Below are 21,299 nucleotides of genomic sequence, written 5' to 3' on the forward strand. Positions count from 1 at the left end.
TCTCTGTGAGGCAGCAAAACAGCCCCAGAGCAGAACACTCCATCCAACAATGATTGGCAGTAGGTCATGGTGTTCTTTGGGTTAAAGGCTTCTTCTTCTCTCTTTAATATTTGGGGTCATTGTGGCCAAATAGCTCAATTTTCGCAGAACTTTTCTCTCAAGACCTTTTCTTTGTCCAACGTCAGCTGAGCCTTAAGATGTCACTTCTGGAGCATCTGCTTCCTTCTTGCACGGCAGCTTCTCAGACCACGGCGGTGTAAAACACGCCTGACTGTGGATGCTGACACCTCCGTTCCAGCAGATTTTAATTAGTCACAGACTTGAGTCTTGACTCTTGACCACTTTTCTCTCAGCAGAAGGTGATAGCTTGTTTTCTCTTCCTGATGAGGGCAGTGACACAGCGGTGCTGTGTTGTTTGCACAGTTGATCTCGGGACCTGTAGCTATTTTTTCAGATCTCCAATGAGCTCCTTTAGACTTTCACATTGTTGCATTCAACTAAATTGGAGTGACTGAACGCTGCACTGACTTGACATTAAACCGGTTGGCCTGTAGATGGCACTATAGTCTATCTCAGCCTTATATATATCATGATGGCTGCAGTGTGCATTCCTCTGCTGTGTGTGAAGGCCTTTGGACCACAGCTGCCTCTGGGATCGACAGGATGAGGAAGGACCTCTGAGGAGGTCACACACACACACACACACACACACACACACACACACACACACACATCTGCTGCATTTGAAGAGGGTGAAAAGGATGAAATCGAGGAATTGTTGCTCACACACATAAAAAACACACCCGCGGGCAATTTTGTTGCAGTTTACCAGCAGAGAGTTGAATAGAGGAGGTTTATTAGTGAAAGAGGAACAGGTGAGGACGGATGACCTGGACCACTCGTATGCTCTTCAACACACACACACACACACACACACACACACACACACATAAACAGGCATCCCACATGTGAAGGCAGGCAGCCTGTTGCCTTTGAAGGGGCCAGGCCTCCTCCAACTGTCCCATGCATGCTTGAGTGATGTCAGCACGGCTGTGGAAAGATTCCTTTCCTGTCATACACACACACACACACACACACACACACACACACACACACACACACAGAATTTCCTTATCACACACAATCTTTTTTCACACAAGCACACAGACACTTGTTTGCAAATCACACTGTTTCTTGCATAACACACACACACACACACACACTGCTTCTGACTTTCTTCCTCTCTTTTTATTTCTTACACACACACACGCACACACACACACAAACACACATAGCGACACACACTTGGCAGGATGTGCAGGGAGAAAAAGGGGGCCGAAAGACAACACCGAGATTAGGAGGCTTTTGTCACGGCTCTGTGGCAGACTTTAAAGGCCTTGGCTCCCTTCCCCTCTGCCAGATTTCTTTCTTTTCTCACCCTGTCTGTCCACATCCCTCTCTTTTCACAGAGGGGGAAGGTAAACATTTGGTACAGAGAGACAGAGGAAGGGTGGAAAGGGAGGGACACGGGTGGAAGAAGGATGGAAGCCGCCTGTTGCCCCCTTTTAGCCTCTTTTTTTTGTGTGTGTGTGTGTGTTTTTGTTTTCCTAGTTTTAATGGCGGCTTTGTGGCTGTGTGGAGGATGAGTGCAGAGAGGGAGAGGTATGCAAACAGAACAGCGCCTCAATGCCCACCAGGTGTCTGTGTTGTTTCTATCTGCGCTTATGCGAGCGAGTGTGTGTAATGCACGCATCTGCGCTTTTGTGTGTGTGTGTGAAGCTATGTGCACTTTTCCAGGTGAGCGTGTGCACGTGTATGTATAGGTATGAGGATGTATGTTTTCTCCCAGGTGCATGTCTGTGTGTGTGAGCCCTTCACGGTCACTGACTCCATTCACCTGAGTCCGTCCTTTCACAGTGAAAAGGCAGTTGCCGGTGAAAAAGCTCTTTGGACAGCTCCTCTCCATCACCAACCACAGCTGCTGTTGACTCAAGCGCCCAGGAATCTCCTCCACGGGTTCACACCCTTTTTCAACCCAGCCAACCGCACACCAGAACCCGCTCTAAGAGCGAAAAAAAAAAGGGGTCCTGCAAGACCTTCAAGGTCCAACGGACTAAACATTTGTTCTGGCAATGGACAAGATTTAGTCAAAATGCAACAATTTTCTTGGCCGGAGGAAGCAGGACTGCCACAAAGAGCAAACCTTCAACCATAAGTGTGAAGTTCAGCACTCGAGAAATTCAACTTGCTAAACCTTCATTTTCATCCTCTTGTCTCTTGAGTATCGACTGATATGAGGCTACTACACACACAGCACATTGTGTCTGGTCGAACAAGGTTGAATAGACGTTTCTCTCTGTGAGAAGCTGTACATCGCTGTATGAAATGAGTGACTTCAGCCCACCAACATCTTCAATCTCAGCAGCTCAGGAATGTCTTCAGTGAATTCACACCCTTCTCGCTCAGTCAGCTACACAATGGTTCACACTGAAACACATTTTTCCTCTTTGTTGGAAACTCCTTAAGTGTCCCCCCTTTGAGTCAGGTCGAGTGAAGACGTCTCTCTTCAACAACAATCAACATTTGTCCCGTGTGAGATGTTCGAATGACTGCGTAATGTCTCCGCAGACAGTGGGAGGATTTCAGTAGATTCACACTTGTCGACTAAACCAACAACGGCCCACTGAAACGCTGAAGCCAGCGAACAAAAGGCTTGTCAGATCACAAAGTGTGAGGCTACATGTTCATCCAGGTTCAGATGTATTCATGACATCTGCATTTCAATATTTGAAGTCATGAAAACTCAAAAGGAAAAAAGGATTAATGTGAGCCGTGGATCTCAAGATTCAACTTTAAGACTGAACAGAGTCCTTTACAGCTTCAGCTACATCCTTAAATAACAGCACAACGTCATACATTAACACCTTATATGTGCTGTGCAGTCTAAACAGAGTAAATGGACTGTAGTCTTATGATCACTCAAGACGCTTTTACACTACAGATCTCATTCACACACATTTATACACGATAGAACATCGGTTTTTGGGAGCTGACCATTCATACGCACTAACACACTGATGGAGCAGCAGTACCTCACTCAAAGACACTTTGACATGCTGACTGGAGGAGCCGGGAATCGAACCCCCGATCAGTGAGCCACAGCTGCCCCCAGTTTAAATGTAGTGTTGTCAACTACTTCGTTCGCTAGTCTTCCTTTTTTGAATTTCTTAGTTATTTTACAGTTTTTTCTCAAATTACCACCAAACCTCACTTATATTTACATTAGAAATAGGGAGTGTACACTCTGGACTGGACACTCTTTTTAATAATTTGGATATAATAAGCCAAATCAACAAGGTTTTTATGATTCAAACATTAGAAGCTCACATTAGAATTTGATTAATCTGTCCATACAAGAAATCCCAATGGCAAATTGCAGCAAAAAGATTTTAAAACCTCTCAGTGTTCGCATTAAGAATCGGTCAGCGGTGTTTTGTTATTGTTTCAGTTAATTGAATTGTCACTTGAGACTTCGGAAACCTGCATGTGTTGTTTTCACAGGATAATCTCTGCTCCTTTATGTAACAGAACCTTTGGCCTGATACTTTAAATGTTTATTATTGTGATGTAATATACTTTAGCTGCATGTTGACTTCTTGGCCTGACCTCTCTTGGAAAAAACTTTTAATTACTTAATGGGACTTTCACCTGGTCAAACAAAGGTTAATTTAAGTTAGTTATCGATGCTTTGAAAACAAATAATAAAGAAAAAATGTAGAACTTCTTAAATGTTTAAACATTTGTCACTTTTATCAAATGACAAATCAAAGAACAGACAGATGGGACAGAAGGTTTCGACCCTCCGTCATGTTTTCTCCTCCCTTCCTGCACATTTCCACTTCCACGCTCTTTCACTGATCTCCTCTCCATTTTCTCATGTCGTCTCATCGGTGCAGAGCAGCAGTGAGCTCAACACATCTGTCAGCAGCTCGGCTCTGTGTCATCCTCCTCCTCCCTGCTTCTCTTCATGTTTTCCTCCCCTGTCTGTCCTCCCCATCTTTGCCCCCCCACCAGCTCTTCAAGTCAATCAAATTCACAGGAGATAACCAGGGACACAAAAAAGCAGGAAAAGGCTAATCTCCCAGATAAGAAAAGAATGAGAGTTGAATGTCAAGGATGTGAACTGCAGGAAAATCACATATTTGCCTTGTACAAGGCCATTTTTTCCTGCTCTTATCTCACACTTACAATCATGTAGAGCTTAATGTTTCTTTCATAGCTTTAAATATTACACCTCTGCTATTTATCACAAGTGAAGCTTACCAGACACAGAAATCCACATGATCCAGGATTTGTAAATCCCTGGGTTAGGTCATATACTTATGAGTAACTGTTGACTTTGCAAACATTTCAAAACCGCAGATTCCTGTAAGGTGATTTGCTTCTTTGTTTAATTTTTAAAGTGTTTCTCAAACTACTTTTCCTTCCCTGCAGCCCCTCAACCCCTCAACCCAGTCATCAACCTTACGATCCAAGAAGTTATGAGGCAGCATCGCTGGTATTAATGATCCTTTTTTGGTCAAAACATCCAATATTTGAGGGGAAACTGGATATATATGGGTCATATCCATTTCATACGTGATGTCTGATCTAATTTAAATTTAATTTGGTGAGACAGGGAAGGCAAAACAATTATAAAATGTGGGTAGATCTTTGGATGTTTCACTTTGGTTTCCTTCCCTTTATAACTCTAACAGAGGTTCTTGAACTGGCTTGTATTTCATGGCTCTGAAATGACTGAAATCATTAAATCTTTATTGTTAAACACACGGTGTGTGGTAGGTCTTTTACTGCTAATATCCTCTGCCATACAAGAGGTGAGGAAAACAGATTTTTGTTTTTCTTGTTTGTTGGAACGAGGCAGAGGAACCCAAGAGGTCAAGATCTCCTCAGCCAGACTTCACTATTCAATTTATGTCAACAATGGATCAAATGATTACGCATAAAGTGAAAGGGATTGCTCTTATATATCGTTTGACTCTGCAGTTCTCTCTTTTAGCATCTTTCAGCTCATTGTTTTACTTTCTGCAACTTTTAACCTTGTTATTAACCTTGTTTACGGACACAGCAGGCATCAGCATCAAGCTGGTGAACACGGTAGAACATTTAGCAGAGGAAAAGTCAGATATTTCCCTGATGAAAACAATGCTCAAAGGACTCCATTATTATCAAGTCAAAGCTCAAGCAAATACACCTAGAGTTAGAAAAGAAACATGTTGCTACACAATGGTCAGAACGTTCAGAACACCACTCCGTGCAGTTTATTATTATCTTATCTGCTCCCTGTTGCTACCTTCACCCTTTGGCAGCGCTCCATCCTTTCATCAGTGTTTTCTTTCATTGTCTTCTTCTCCTAAATGAGTCAGAGAGGGGAAAGAGAGAAAGATGTCGGGCCTTCACACCCTCCATCTGCACGCACCGTGTCTATCTGTCATCTCTGCAGACAGACATGTTGACAGACGAAACGCCGGCTGCAGCTCTCACAGTCGAAGGGCTACAACTATTTAGAGAAGGACGTTCACTTAAAGACAGTCCCATGATACAGGACTGGACGGGAGCGAGGTGACGGAGAGAGAGGCACGACGGACGATAATACATAGATTGAACTTTTTTTTTAATGGCACCAATAACATGATTACAATGAATGAGAAAACAAAATTTTAACCTAAGTGACAATAGACTGTACAGGATTGTCGATACAAAGATTATCGATAAAATTTCGTATATTCCGTCGGCACGTATAAATACAGTATCTTACAATGACATGAACATGGTATTTGCTACATAGCTTACATTATTACTATAACACAAAATCCATTCATGCAGTATAATGCCCAATTATATGAAAAAAAACAAACAAACATGTTTAATAGAAAATAAATTAGAAACACGCTTTTCTTTTTTTTTTTGAATCTCGAGACAATTTAGCATTTGCAATATGTTTTGTGGGCCGATGTGTTGCTAGAGCTACCGTCTGGTCCAAAGCATTCCTCACTAAATTATCTAACACTAATGTCATTCCATGTACATGCTCGTAGGAAGTACACAGTCTGTCTATTGGCAGTCCATTAGCTTTGAAACAAACAAACTTAAACAGGTTTTTAACGTGAAATAAGAAAGGTTAAACTGAGCTGACGTGGGTTCTTACAGAAAAGCATATCGTGCTGATTTCCACCCCTCAAACATTGGAAGAAAAAAAAAGAAAGAGAGAGAACACGCTCCAGCTGTTCGGGGTGACTTTGTCAACAGATGTTTCAAAACAGAGAAGCTGGGAGGACAGGAAGAATGTGTCAAAGAGGAAGCTACCAATGCAAAGTTTCAAGAATAATTTCAGTTGAAGCTGCTTCCAGAGACAGAAATAAATTAACACGGGTCACTGTTTGGAATTGGCTCATCTTATCTGAAGGCTTTTCTGAGCTACACCTTCTTAAAAGTTTCATTCAGAAAAGAAGTGAAATAATACAAGAAATAAAAAGGGATTCAAATATACAGAGATAAAAGGTATTTTCAGGAACATGTAATACAACGTATTATTTAAAAAAAAAACGGGCATATATGAATACATTTGTACATTTTCCTACTTGAGTTTAAAGATTTCTGTGCAAAAATGCTAAAGAACGAGCAGGAGATTTCCATACATCACTTCCTGTCACATGGTTGTTTGAACACACCCTCGTAAAGTTCTCACTGTTGCATTTTATCCTGAAGGTCTGCAGAGAGAAACAGACTCAATACAAATGTTTTCAAAAACATCTCTGGACAGTCACCCCAACTGTTTTGAGCATGAGCACGTCTAGCATATCATTTCACACAGATTTTATATAGTGGTCAGATTCAGTGAGTGCACACACAGGAACGACGAGACGAAACGAAACACCTGAGGAAGAGCGAAACAAAGTAACAGGCCGTGTACTGAGGTTGAGTTTGGGTGAATGTGAGAAAACACAAAATGCAATCATACAACGAGAGCCAAAGAACGACATATAAATATACGAACAAACAAAGTAACAAGAAGAGACGGGAATCAGTCTTTAAAACACCAAGAAATGACATGGACCTCTTTTTGTTATGATCGCTGGGATTTTATCCCTCATATCTTCCTCATGATGCCTTCCCAAACACAACAAGAACACTGAGCAACTATCACCTTAATTTCACGTCCACTCTTTCTTTACATTTCCTGGTGGATCATTTATATAGTGTACTAATTGCATTACTCACAGCTGTCAAGTGACCTCGCTTGCAGATTAAAGTACCCGGACGCCCACACAGGTGTTTCCAGTTAATCTGGCTGATGAGACCTCGGCTCAGGATGAAGCCGGGACACTGAAAGGTGCAACAAAGCTACACAAGGAGTGAAAACACCTGTGGAGGCCTCAACTTTCAAGTGTCATGACCAGATTGTAATCCAATCACATTTAACTGTGTAATCTGTGAAATCTCATTGATCAAAATGTCTCAGAGTGGTCAATAAATCAGTGGTAAATGTGCAGAAGACTTCTAGAACAGATCCCTCTGTAACAAACCATGTGTGGAGGACAGAGCACATGCAAACCCTCTTCCTCTATACGTGAGGTCATATTTAAAAAGTCTCATCCTTAAGTTAGAGTTTAAGATGAAGTTCCTCTCTTTTAAGCCCCCGAAAGGTTATCAAGAATCTGTGACATATCCAGCAGAGATCCACGAAATCTGGAAACAATTCTCAGAATTACACCGAGGCATCGATGATCACTCCTCGTGCTGTCGGCCTAAAGAGGCTGAGCGACTGACACGAGGAGAACTGATATCCTTCATCACTTTCTTGTAAAGTCAGCGAGCATCAATCAAAGCTGAAAAAGGAGACGAGGCGACACAGGAAGCTTTCGTCGGGAAGCGCATGGGGCAGAAACTGTCAGTAGAAGCAGCTACTGCCACGATCTACTAAGAGCTGTTTTGAACCCGGTAACCCAATTTGACATCAGCTCTCTCTTTTTTTTTTTTTTTCCACACAGTACCCAGATAGCAGCTGAACCCTGCAGAAGCAAAAACCAGCAGCCGAGGGTGCGAGGGTGTGGATACAGTGGGAGGAGTTTATCTTGATTTGTGTTTCTGATGGCTCAGTTGGGCTGACGCCTGAGATATACTCTGAAATGAAGCTATTACATTACACACATGCTATATTGCTCTTTATAGATTACCCAGGATGAAGTATAGCGTGCTAAATGCTGTATAATCATATTCCACTATATACATGTAGTGTCGGTTACTGAGGAGTTGTGTTGTGGTTGCTGTGTCCACCTAAAATACAGATTGAGTTGTCTCAAAGCTGCAGAGTTCATTGCGGCTTCAAATGAAAAAAAAAACAAATCTACAGAAAAGATTTCATATAAAAAGGCTTGGGTAAAACATGTTTGGGGTTTTTCTCTCATAGATTTCACTGGATCGACCTCCAGATGGGCTAAAAATCTTCTTTTCTTTACATTCTTCATTGTTTGTGTCTTGAATAAGTCCAGCAGAATGAGGAAAGAGTCCACGTCTCTGCACGGATCTCTTCCATGTAGCTTTCTTTGTTCGTTGCTCTGTATGGCAGCAGTTAGTACGGACTGTTGTGAATGAGTTTGCATGCGTGGAGACATGTTCATGTAAAGAGTTGAAGCAGTAGCCTCGCTGCTAACACTGGTAGTGGATATGCTGGTGCTGGTGTACTTTCCCGTCCACGTGCGAATGCGTGTGCGTGTGAATATCCGTGTAGATCTTCGGGTAGACCTTGGGAGCCACTCCGGTGCCTCCCTGAGCCAGAAGCAGCTGCTGGTGGGCAACGTAGTCCTCATATGAAAGGCAATCTTTATCCCCGCCGGCCGGTTGAGGAGGCAGCGCTTGGCAGGCTCGGTCGCGATTTGCCGCAGTTAGGCGCTGGGCGGCGGGAAGAGCAGAGGAGGATGAAGAGGAAGAGGAGCAGGTGCGTTTTGATTGGCAGAACCAGAGGAGGGCAGTGCCTAAGATGAAGGCGACACCTGCTGGTATTCCAATAATGACGGGCCAGGGCAGGCCTGGAGACGTAGCTGTGGGGATAGCGTTGTTCTGGGGCTTCATATCTGCAAAACAGCAACAGATGAGGAAATTATATATATAATATTATTATGACACAGATACAGGAAATGATTCTTCAGCGAGGCGTCACTTCTAACCTTTAACTCTGAGCCTGGAAACCGGACAAATCTGCCGAGCTCACAGCAAATCATGATGATTTACAATTTACACAAGCAGCAGAAGCAAAAACAACTTTTTAGGTTTGTTGCTTCTAGTGTTGCAGAGGGGCGGAAAGTTTCTGGTAAATCACTGGAAACTTTCCAGGGGAGGATAAGCTAGGGGAGTTTTCGAAATATTCCAAATCAGAAACTCCATGAGAATTATGGAAATTTATGGGAATTAACTGGTATTTGGGGGTTTGCAGTGTGCTATGTGCATGTGATTGAGAAATGGCATAGATATTCAAGTGCATGAAATCTGGCTGTTTTAAAATATATTTCACCCCACTATATTTAAGTTCTCTGTTAAGTTTATTCCTGTTAATTCCCATAAATTCCTATTAATTCCCATACATTCCTGTTTATTCCCATTAATTCCTATGGAACGTTTCCAACTTTGAAAATTCACAGATTTTGCAACCCTAGTTTCCTCTCATCACCTGCTGTATCTTCCTCTCTAGGATACAATTCTCTTTATGTGCATGCCATGTTTATCTCCCTTCTTCCTCTCACCTGGTAGCACAGTCAGGTAGGCGCTCCTGAAGCTGTAGCCCATCGTATTGGCTCCCAGGCAAATGTACATGCCAGCATCCTCCTCCTTGGCTCTGGTTATCAGCAACTTATTGAGGTAGGATCCATCTGGACGCGACCAAACCTCCCCTGTAGGCAGGACTACAAAGCGGTGGTCTCCAACCTTTGAGTACAATCATACAAAGAACAAGTTTATTAATCTGTGTAGTCAAACATTACTAGATAGTGTTTATATGTAGAAGTAGTGCACGTGTTTGTACCTCGATGGTGGAGTTAAATTTGTTCTCGTCACCAGGTTCGACTCTTTTAAGCCACTGGATAACCGGCTTGACGTCACTGCGGACTTTACACTGGAAAGATGTGGTTCCTCCGTAGTCCACGGTGGTGTTGACGGGGTGAGTACCAGTCAGAATGGGTCTAGAGTTGGTACGCTCTGAAGACAGAGAAACAACAGACACAAAAATCAGGGGAAAAGCACCGTGAGGAAGGAGTGTGTACTCTTTATATTCAATTAGAAAAGATCACACACGCCCTGAGAGAATATAACTCGGTTTGCAGGCGCTGTTTGCACAGTATCTGCTGCATTCAGCGCCACATCCTCCCTCACGCACAAACAGATTCCTTATCTGCAGCTCCTGCCTTTTCTTTCCCAGTTTATACAGCAGAATAAACACACCTGCCAGGCATTCAATACTCTTTTTTTTAAGGATCTGTTAATACAATCTCACGAGAACTTAACCAGAGAAAATAAGTTTGTTTGCCAACGTTTGTTTGACATCTTCGGTATTAGCTGTTATAGGATTAATGACTTCAAGTCGGACTTTCCAAGATTTCAGAAAAGCTCATGTGGTTCCAGTTGTATGTTTAACTTTAACAACACCTTGTGGCGCTAACTTCAATGCATGTGTAGTGTTGCACACAGAGCTCGCTGCATTGAGGAGCTGCTATCTGCAGTTGAAAACGAAGCAGTCATGAGTCATGCTATCTAAAAATCACACACTGGCGGCATTATGATGCCTTTCTCTGATATAAAAAAGCAAAGCTGGCATAATGGCAGGCTTTCTTTATTCTTTTCTTTATGGTGCTATTGTGGGATCTCTGTGTAAAAAGGGCTAATAAACTGCAAAGGAACCACACACACAAACAACAACGCTGCCAGAACTCATTCAGCTGACAAATTTAAGAAGAAAAGTAAAAAAAAAAGTTTTCTGGGAAATCTTAGGTCAGCAAGTTGCTGCCCTGAGCGAAGGGGTTTAAATATCTTCAGGAGTGATGGGAAAAGGGAGCGTGAGATAGACTGGGCGACTAGTGCGGCGTCTTCAGTGCTGTGGGGAAGTCGAAGCTCTTGATTTCCAAGTCCATCTACACCCTCCAAGCCTCACCTATAGTCAGGTGCTTTGGGTAGTGACGGCAAGAATGAGATCGTGAAAACAAGCTGCCGAAAAAGAACTTCCTCCGCTAGGTGGCCGGGCTCGGACTTAGAGATAGAATAAGGAAGGAGCTGAGAAGGAGAAAGGAACCAGCTGAGGTGGTCCAGGGGCGTCTTAATCAGATGCACATCTGGGCGCTTTCCTTTGGAGGTGTTCAGGGCATGTCTAACTGAGAGGACAGAACCTGCTGGAGGGACTTCATATCCCATCTAGCCTGGGAACACCTCGGGATCTCCGAGAAGGAGCTGGAATGTGTGCTGGGAAGAGGGACGTCTGGACTACCCTGCTAAACCTGCTGCCACCATGACCCGACTCGGATAAGCGGTAGAAAATGTACGGATGGCGGCTGTGGCTCAGAGTTAGAGCGGGTCGTCTACTAATCAGAAGATCGGCGGTTCGATCCCTGGTTCTTCCAATCAGATACATTATCATATTTATGAATTATGTTGTTTTACTACTTACTGTTACTAATGCTGATAACTGTACTTATGGATTATATATGTTTCATGAAAGCCTCAGGCTACTGGACTCGTTTTCTGTGAATGACTGACAGCTGAGTGAATCTCTCCTGATAGAGAAAATGTCACATTTGACATAAGCTAGCAGCGGTTTGATTTACTTCCTTTCCATATGTGTGTGTGTGTGTGTGTGTGTGTGTGTGTGTGTGTGTGTGTGTGTGTATTTCAGGAAAAACTACAGCTGTACTTTAATGTACAACAGATGTGGCGAGTAAAGTGAGAGGAGCTAGTCTGAGGCTCTCAACAGAGCTATCACATTCAGTAACCTACACACACACACACACACACACACACACACACACACACACACACACACACACACACACACACACACACACACACACACGCCAACCAAACAGCTTAACATTAAATCATCCCGCACCAAAACAGCTTTTGCAGCCTTCCAACACAACCTAATACATCAGAGAAACACCCACAACTCATCATAACACACATTCGGGCTCTCAACAGTGAAACTAAACCTTTTTTAGACAAAAAAACGGAGCCGGCTCGTCGTCGTCCAAGCTGAAAAAACCTGCCGGACATTCCTCGCTCGCTTGACTGATGTTTACTGACAAACCCGGCGGTGATCAATAAATGCCAGTGAGGTGAAAGGAGGCTTTTAAAAAGTTATTTTAAACGTCTTTTTCTCGGTGTAACTCATTAGTCGGCGCACTGCTGCACGGCTCTACTCTGCCACTGACCACAATGCCTAAGAGACCTGCATAAAACAAATTAATACAAGCAGCCTTAAAATTTAAATCTGGTTGATACTCTCCCTGTGGTCCACAGAAAGAAAGTTTATATCATCATAAACGATCTACAGCTTGCTCAGGTTCATAGTTTGAACAATACATATTAAAAAGCAGCAGAAAAAACAGCTGATAACCGAACATCTGTACGTCTTTATCCCTGGAAACAAACAGAATAAGATACTGCATTCATCTCCGGCATCAGACTCTTTGCCACGAGTCATTTTAATATCTGAAAAGTTAATTACGACGTTCTCGACCATATGATGTTAGATATTCTACATAATGACGGTGATTCAGAATAGAAACAAAACCTATTTCAAACTCTCTTATTTAGTCTACGAGGCTACGTCTCTTAAAGGTAGTGCTGGAACAATGAGTTGATAAAATGATTAATCAGTTAACAATAAAATATAAATTATCAGGCTAAAATGCCAAGTATTCGCTTTTCCCAGCAGCCTTAAGTTGAGGATCTTCTGATTTTCTTCGTTTTCTATAACTGTAAATTGAATACCATTGATCAACCATGTCACACTGGTGCCTAAAAACTTTAAAATGGACATTTCTATTTTCTGACATTTCATATTCTAATTGAAATGATATAACTGACAGATTAAAGGATAATAAAAATGAGAAAAGTCCCTAAAGTCTCCTTCAGTTTCTGAGTCAGAGTGCTGATTCATGCAGGTGACTCATGTTCAGGTGGAAACATTTCAGATGTGTTCAGCATTTAAGAGTACAGTAAGATCCTACTGTCACATGCCTTAAAGATTACTGAAGCAGATGTGTTGAAAACTGCACAAATGTGCTGGAATCTCAACATAAATAACATTAATCCTCAACCAATCTTCATCAGCTATAGTTTATAAAATGTCTTTGTGATGCGCGGTGACTCACGTATGACTTCCACTTTGTACGTGGCGTTGATCTCTCCTGCTCTGTTGGAGACGTGGCAGGTGTACTTCCCGCTGTGCTCCGGCTTCAGGTTCTTCAGACTCAGAGTCCACTTCTTCTTCTTCCCTTCCTCTCCCGCTCCTCCGTCCTCGTCCGCCAGCGGCCGGCTGTCCTTCAGCCAGACGATGTCGGGGCGAGGGTTGCCGCTCGCCGTGCACTTCAGGCGCACCGAGCTGCCCACTGGGCGAGCGATGACGCGCTTCCTCATCTTTGACGGCTGCGTGAAACGTGGACGCACTGCGAGGAAAGAAGGGTTTGAAACTGTAATTAGAAATACATCAATACTGGAAAATAAGTTTTGTTTCTACTGTCTGCTTATGGAGTCAGCTATAGAGGCAAGGAGAGGACAGAAGAAGTTATTAGCAGAGATGAAGGGTTTACAGAACAGTTTAATATTTACGAGCAGTGTTTTGTTCTTCAGAGGAAAGACAAAGATTGGGGAATTCATCTTATATGAGACATTTATGAGACATAAAGAGCGATCAAAGCTTATCTGAAGAGGCTGTGACCCAAACGGAGAGTTCAGAAATGTCAAAATACTGTCCACCTCCATTCTTCTACCTCTTTGGGAGCACAGCACTAGATTAGGCAGCTACGAAAACACGTGAGGAGCTAATAAGACGTGGATTATCGGTGGAGCTGAGGTGGGTAGAATGAAGCTGAAGCCAGACACCCACCTGTCAATCAAAGCGTGCACGCTCTTATAACTTTAAGCCTTAATATAATGTGAACAGGTGAGTTGTATATCAATTCACCCTCAGTACAGTCGTCATGAACGGGGAAATTAGCTACAGAGACCAAAACTGTTTTTTGTACCAGGCTGTAAACATGTTTATTTCTGCTGTGAAGTTGAACATTTGAACATGGGGACTTATGGAGACTGACTCACTTCTGGAGCCAGCCTCAAGTGGACGTTTGAGGTAACTGCAGGTTTTGGCTTCACATCACAGCCACAGAAGTTTTAAAAAACTCTTTTAAAGAACAAACTCTCGTTTGTTAATGATATAAATACACCAAAGGTTTCTCTGGAGCTGTCAGAAAGTCTTTATAATCACATAACGTACGCCTGTCTGCTCGGATCATGAACTGTTGTTTCCTTGTTTCCTCTCATGTTTTATCCGTCAGGCTTCTCTGTTTGTGCATGCAGACATCCGCAGACACTAATGTGATTGTAAATTAATTTTCTGCGCCGCGAATATTCTGCACTGGTGCGTAACCTTCCACTGCACACCGTGAAATCAATTTCTTTGAAGTTGATAATAATCTGCATCCACACACACACACACACACACGCACACACACACACACACTCTGTTTTCCTTGTTGTGTGTTTCCACAAACTTACTTAAACACAGAAAATGGAATTAGGAAGAACTCCACTCATCTCATTCTGCAGAGAAATAGATTTAGGAATAGAAATAGAAAAAGATTTTGGTAACTCGTTAAGATGTTGGGTTTTTGTTTTTTGTTTTTTTGCAGTGGAAAGAGCGTCAGACAGACTGAGGTCATCGACAGAGGTAGTGCCAAGAATTTCCATGTTGTGCTGTAACAACACATGGCAGCGTGCCCCTTGGTATATACAACCTAATTTGCTGTAATAAACCTAATTGTTTGGTTTGAGGAAAAAAGAAGTTTGAATCACTTCCTTTTCTCTCTGACACAAAAGACTTACTCACATGACCGGGAAGCTACACACACACACACAAAACATGTACACACACACACACTAGATTCATTATTTTCCACTGATCCAGCACCTCTGGCCTCAGGTTCTGTACGCCTCTGCTGCTCTTAAAACAAAACCTCAAACTATGCTTCCCCCCACCGTTAAAACCCAGAAACCAGCCAGACGACTGTGCAACATCACTGTAAATATCCGGTCATGAATACATATCTGTGCACAAGTCATAAAAAAAGCCAGACAGTGACTTAGCATCTCGGCAAACATCGATTCATTCATGCAAATCCCCTTCTTACAAAAACACAGAATTGCCAGTTAACCACATACACCTATTCAAACATCCACATCCCTCCACAAAGCTGCCTGACCGACCCAACCGAACATAAACCCGTACATCTATTCACACACACATATCCCTGCACAACAATCAGTGAGCAGTGAAAAAACAGATCAAAGAGGCAAAAAAAAAAAAAAGTATTCAGTAGGGAGGGAGGAGAGGAAATCATTCACAGGAGCGTTTGATTTTACAGCCCTCATGTTCTAGCCACAGCAGATAGCCATCAACCGGGGCGATAAATCACCCTGAAACTACCGCGGTTATGTCTCTTTCTCTGGACACAGTTATTATTCTAGCTCCGGGTAAACAAACAGGCGGGGAGAGTTATGTGACGGGTCGCGCGCTAAAATGTGGAGATTTCACTACGGCTGCATTACTCAGCAGAATATAGTTCTCCGCTGACCGACAGAAAGCCGGGCAGGATGACAAAACAAACATACCCGAAAGGCTTTTAAGTCTCGCCTTTGTCCCCCCCAGAGTCTAAGAAAAGCTACTGGACTACAGCTGAACTGTGACCAGCATGAGTCGATAGATCTACCAGAGAGTGGGGGAAAGTAGGGCGGAGAAGACGGAGGAGAGACAATGATTAACCGTTCACCGTTTTGGCAAAGGCCTATCCTGATGATTACGTAAATTAACTGCACTGGCCGAGGCTGAAATTAATTGAAAAGACGAAGCGGGAGCCAAAGCAAAGTGCAGCTGAGCCGGATTGAATAAAGATGAGACCAGAGACTGAGCAAAATACTGCAAAGTGCAATTTAAATGAACTGTCAAAGCTGAACCAAATCAAACAGAAGTTAAGGGGGAAACAGATGGAAAGAAAGAGAGCGAGCGAAGTTCAAATTAAGGTTAAAACACACGGACGACTGACAGATTGCTAGAAGCAGACGGATAAAACCGGAGTGACGGCAGAGAAACAAAAGAACAAAGATGGTAAAACAATAAAAAAAAGAAGAAAAGTACAGGCGAGAGAGTGGGCAAGGTAGAAAAACAGAGAGAGGAGACAGGAGGGCTGAGAAAGTGGTGATAGAGAGAGAGAGAGAGGGATGAGGGGAGAAGGTGAGAGCCAGAACGGTCGAAAGGGCAGGCTTGTTCTGGGTCTCAGGGGCCACTTCAACGCCACACTTCACAGTGTAAAAATACTGCTGACCCTCCGACCGGCTGCCTTTGATCGCACGGAGGGAGGGACGGAGGGAGGGAGGGACTCAGCTTTGTGATTTCCAACTTGGATCCTGAGATTGAGAGAGATTTTTCTTAAGTGAGGTAATTTTGGTTCATCTCGAGTTTAGGTTAGGTGAGCATTAGAATTAGGATTACATTTATCTCAAGTTTAAGGCGAATATTTCAGGAATTGGACCTCAGTTAGGTTTAAATATATTTTCATTTGCCCGCCTGGTGCTGTGAGAGAGTGCTGTCAATCTTCTCATCAAAACGGTGAATAAGCCTCTCTCTCTCTTTAAGCCTAAAGGTTGACTTTACACATGTTCTGCAGCTGCTGAAGATTTGTCAGTACATTCATCAACGAGATACAAGTCCAGGGAGTCCAATTAGAATAACTGATGTGTGTAAAGGCTTATCACTGTCAAAACACCGCACATCGACTTGTAAAACTCACGAACAGGAGTTCACAACTCTGGAGCAGAGGAAATCATTTTATCTCTTGTCTCTCTCGCTGCCTGGTGTTGTGACGTTAGAGTCGTATACTGTCTACAACACGGACGTGGTCTCTGATGGGTTTCTGTGAAGCTCGTGGTGTGAGAGTGTCGTGGCTCTGGTCGCCGCCAATTTGGCAGTCTTGCCTCCGCCGCCTCCAGGCTAATCTAAAAATGGGAACGGGTGAAATTGAGCCTGGATCAAAGTTTTTGCCAGGACTTGCCTTCTTCTTTTTTTTTTTTTTTGGGACGCAGACGCCTGTATTGGCACTCCCACCGAGTCGCCACACCGATCATGTTCAAATAAATGAGGAGCTATGAGCCCTGAGAGGCAAACAGATAAAGACAAAGACCACACAGCGAAAGAGTAAACTGCATTCAAGCTCGAATGGGCATGATTGTTTAGTTTATGACAGAAAGAGGAGAGAAGGGTTAAGTTACATGATGGGGAGACTTGGGAGGGGAGGGAGGTGTTGGAATGTGTCCCACCAAATCACACCTCACACAAATAGAACGCTCTCCATTCTGTCAGAGCCAATTATCTGAGCAAACCACCCTGATGTGTGTGTCTGTGTGTGTCTGTGTGTGTCTGTGTGTGGCCACCTCACTTTCTGCCCCTTCTGACGGCGCACAAGGTGTTTATTGTGCGATCTGCTACTGAACTTTTTAAAACGTTTACACACTCCCAGCTATCTAAAGTGTCACCTCCGAGCCTTCCTTATCATTTTCATACTGTAGTGATGAGATCAGAGACGTTATGAACGCTTACCAAGTTTCCCAGCCAGCTCCGGGGCATGTTCAGAGTCGGCATTGGTCATCACTGCTCCACCTCTTGAGCCGGTGTCATCTGGTGAGGGAGAGAGACGAGAAGCATCATCAGCGAGCTGATTACTGAAGAGGTGATCGAGCTCGAACCGTCAGACAGATAAATATTCACTCGTGCTTCGACGGCGCCGAGCCGCCTTTGACGTAATGATTTCTTTCTATTTCTCCAACTTATGGCTCCAGTTAGAGTAAAATAAACATGAATTATGCACAAAAAGCTACAAATTTAAAACAAATGTCACGAGTGTCTCGACGTTAAAAGGATTTTTTCTCTGTCTTCATCTGACAGTGGTTTTATACGATGCAGCCGCCTCAGCACAGGGTTGTGATGTATGATTGTTTGTACAGCACAAATCCAAGATATCAGTGATACATTGGTCTGCTCTTATAAATTGGATGCAGATGAAGTATCGCTGTCATAAACGCTTTTAAAATATTCAGCACTGACAGATTTTTCAAAAGGTAAAATCTCTGCAACAGTAAAAACGCATCAGCAGCGGTGAGGAAGCAGACTGACACAGCTGAAGGCATGTACAGAAACTTCTTGCTTTTCAAAAACTTAATTTCTACACAGCACTCTACCCTCAACACCCAGACCATGCCAAATGCCAAATAATATGATATGTCTGTCCATTAGCGTGACCGTGCCAGAGGCTTGCTTCAACTCGCTGGCGATGAAAGCTGTAAAATGAATCCTACAAGTCCCATAACATTCCTCTACGCTTAATCACAAACTCATTAACTCATGCCACGGAGAACATTGCCGTAAGTTTCTGCCTTAAATATATCTAAATAAGAATTTCTCTTAAATCACCTTTCAGGGGAAAAAATAACGTGCAAAGGGCAAATTATTAATACTTCTATACTGTATGTGCCTATATCATATCTACAGTATCATATTGCCTTTACTCTCATGTCAGTTTTCCTCCCTCAGCATGTCTTCCCACATCTATTATCAAAAAGATACAAACATCTGTCCGGACCTTCACGCTAGGAACCGCTTCAAGATGGAACCAATATATCCGAGAGGCCCTTAGACAGGGAGGCGGGGAGGGCTGATACAGTGCAATATCAGGTCTGTCAAAATATGTGTGTGTGTGTGTGTGTGTGTGTACGTGTGTGTGTGTGTGTGTGTGTGTGGTTAACTTGGCTCGAACCTGAAACTTCCAACCAAAACCTGATGGGTTTTTTTATGGAAAGAAAATAGGAAAGAAGTAAAGAAAGGGGAACCAAACAACCTTGGACCACCTGCAGGAAATACACGAGTGTGTGTGTGAGTGTGTGTGTGTGTGTGAATTGTAAATGGATATAGTTATCGTGCATGTTGGTACATATACGGATCCCTGCGTAGATTTTAGAAGACCACCTGAAAGCCCAAGAGTGTTTAATGCAGCGCCAAATGTCTTTAAAGCGTCACTATTTGGATGATGGAATGAAAGACGCATTTGAAATGCAAATAGGAGGCATGACCTGCATCCTCGGGGCTGGTATTAATAGCAACACTGCGCGGTGCAGACCCCGTACGTGTGTGTTTGTGTCTATCTTTGTGTGTGTGATATGAATTCCTATATGGGTGTGTTAGTGTGCATGTGTTCTGACGTTATTTAACTAAGTGGTAACTTGAGGTGCCGGCATTCTCGTTGCACCCACCCCCTTCTCCTCCGACTCGCCCCCTTCATGCCTCCCTCCTGCCACATGCACGGCCTGTTCTGAGAAAGGGCAGCGCGTTTGAAGCCCGAGCGGCATGGGGGTCTGATCCGAAGGGGGTGGAACGTGGTTTTGCACTCTTAAACAGCCAGAAAACTCTCCCTCAGGCCTGCGGCGAGCATGTAAACCTTACACAGCGGACCCTCTCACAGAGCCACACAGTGCAGCCATACATCTATAGTATTTCCCTAAATCCAAAACATGTAGATGTGTAGCAGCTGTTTTCTGTGACACTGAAGCAGAGACAAATCAGCAACAGGAAATGTAGTAACGCATGTGTTTTCATCAACAATATAAACACTAATAGATTTCAGAGAGAGCTAACAAAGAGCTATACATCATGAAACGTTACATGTGAAGATCCCTGCAGTGTGGAGCGTGTTTTTATGCAGACAGCATCTTACTTTCTGTCCCTCTTTCTTTAAATCAAACATAGACACTTTTAGCTATAGTCTGCAGTTAATTACAGAAATGTACAGTGTCTACAAACTCCCTGCATGTGTCTGTCTGAGTGCTAAAGGTGGACGGGTTTCTGTGTAAATGTCTGATTGTCTTGAAAGATCCAGTGACAATTACTTTAAATAGTAAATCTCTCTGCTGTCAGCACAGCCCGTTCTCATTCTCAGGGCGTCAGACGTGACGTAGATATTTCAATTCAAACCATAATCTTTGTAACGTAACGTCACCAAGTAGTTCACAATGTTAAAGAGTCACCAAAGAGCGTTGTGTTGCAGAGGAGGCATCATAAAGAATGCGTTAGTCATCATCAGTTGCACTCACTATTTCAAATAAGAGTTTACTGCTGACTTAAACTTAACACTGAATAGTTTAATAAAAGTTTGTGTGTGAATACAACACGTCACATCAGCAGAGCGGCCGAACAGAAACTGTGTTTTTATGGAGTTATAAAGATGTCAAAAAAAGACAAAATGTCTTGACTGCACAGTAACAGATACGTTACTCACGTGAAGGGGATTTTTTTAGGTCGACGTTGAATAGTTTTGCTATCCAGGACGTTGAGGAAGATCCATAAAATGAAAGCAGAAATCATTTCTGTCAAAGAGGGAGCTCTTCTTGAATGAACCAAAAAACTGGACTCCTGCACTTTAAACTCAACCAATTATCACTTCACTCATAAGTTGGAGAGTAAAGAGAGAGTTTTACCTACTTTACTGTTATTAACACCAAATTCTTGTTCATAAGACATCCACTAAAGAGGCCCCTCCCTTACATATGTATGTATGCACATGTGTGGGATGTGACACCTTTCACAGACCTTTCATTGTGAAACATTCACATCGCACGTCTGTCAGCATGTGAGATGTTGCGTGTTTGTGCCAGAGTCGGAGTTTTACACCTTTCTCGGGTTCTGTTATACGAGTGCAGGTCGGGGGTAAACTTAAACGTTTCGCTTGTTTGTTTCAAGTTGAACACACACGGAGGAGAAAACATATTCCCTCTCTTTTCTTTCAGCTGTTTTCAATAAACAAAATGTTTTCTTCTGATCCCGTTCCACCTTCTAATGTTCGGCCAGATACTTTGGCTGGAGATTACGAAAACCAATCAACGCACGCACACACTCGCATATGTGAATGTTGTACGAGCGAGCGTATGCACATTCATTA

At 43.1% G+C, this 21,299-nt stretch overlaps 1 protein-coding gene across 2 annotated transcripts in view; it reads right to left on the reverse strand.

Moving 5' to 3' along the window:
* Nucleotides 1–8,039: 8,039 nt before the first annotated feature.
* Nucleotides 8,040–21,299, reverse strand: part of fgfrl1a (fibroblast growth factor receptor like 1a) — a 63,848-nt gene continuing 50,588 nt past the window's right edge. For both annotated transcript variants that reach the window (XM_019253602.2, XM_019253603.2), the window contains 5 exons: nt 17,912–17,989; nt 13,416–13,709; nt 10,079–10,251; nt 9,801–9,981; nt 8,040–9,134 (listed from right to left, as the gene is read on the reverse strand). In XM_019253602.2, coding sequence (XP_019109147.1) covers nt 8,710–9,134; nt 9,801–9,981; nt 10,079–10,251; nt 13,416–13,709; nt 17,912–17,989 — 1,151 coding nt within the window. In that variant the 3' untranslated portion in view covers nt 8,040–8,709. The remainder of the gene's footprint in view (nt 9,135–9,800; nt 9,982–10,078; nt 10,252–13,415; nt 13,710–17,911; nt 17,990–21,299) is intronic.

Source organism: Larimichthys crocea, chromosome I (assembly GCF_000972845.2).
Source record: "Larimichthys crocea isolate SSNF chromosome I, L_crocea_2.0, whole genome shotgun sequence".
Taxonomy (NCBI): Eukaryota; Metazoa; Chordata; class Actinopteri; family Sciaenidae; genus Larimichthys; species Larimichthys crocea.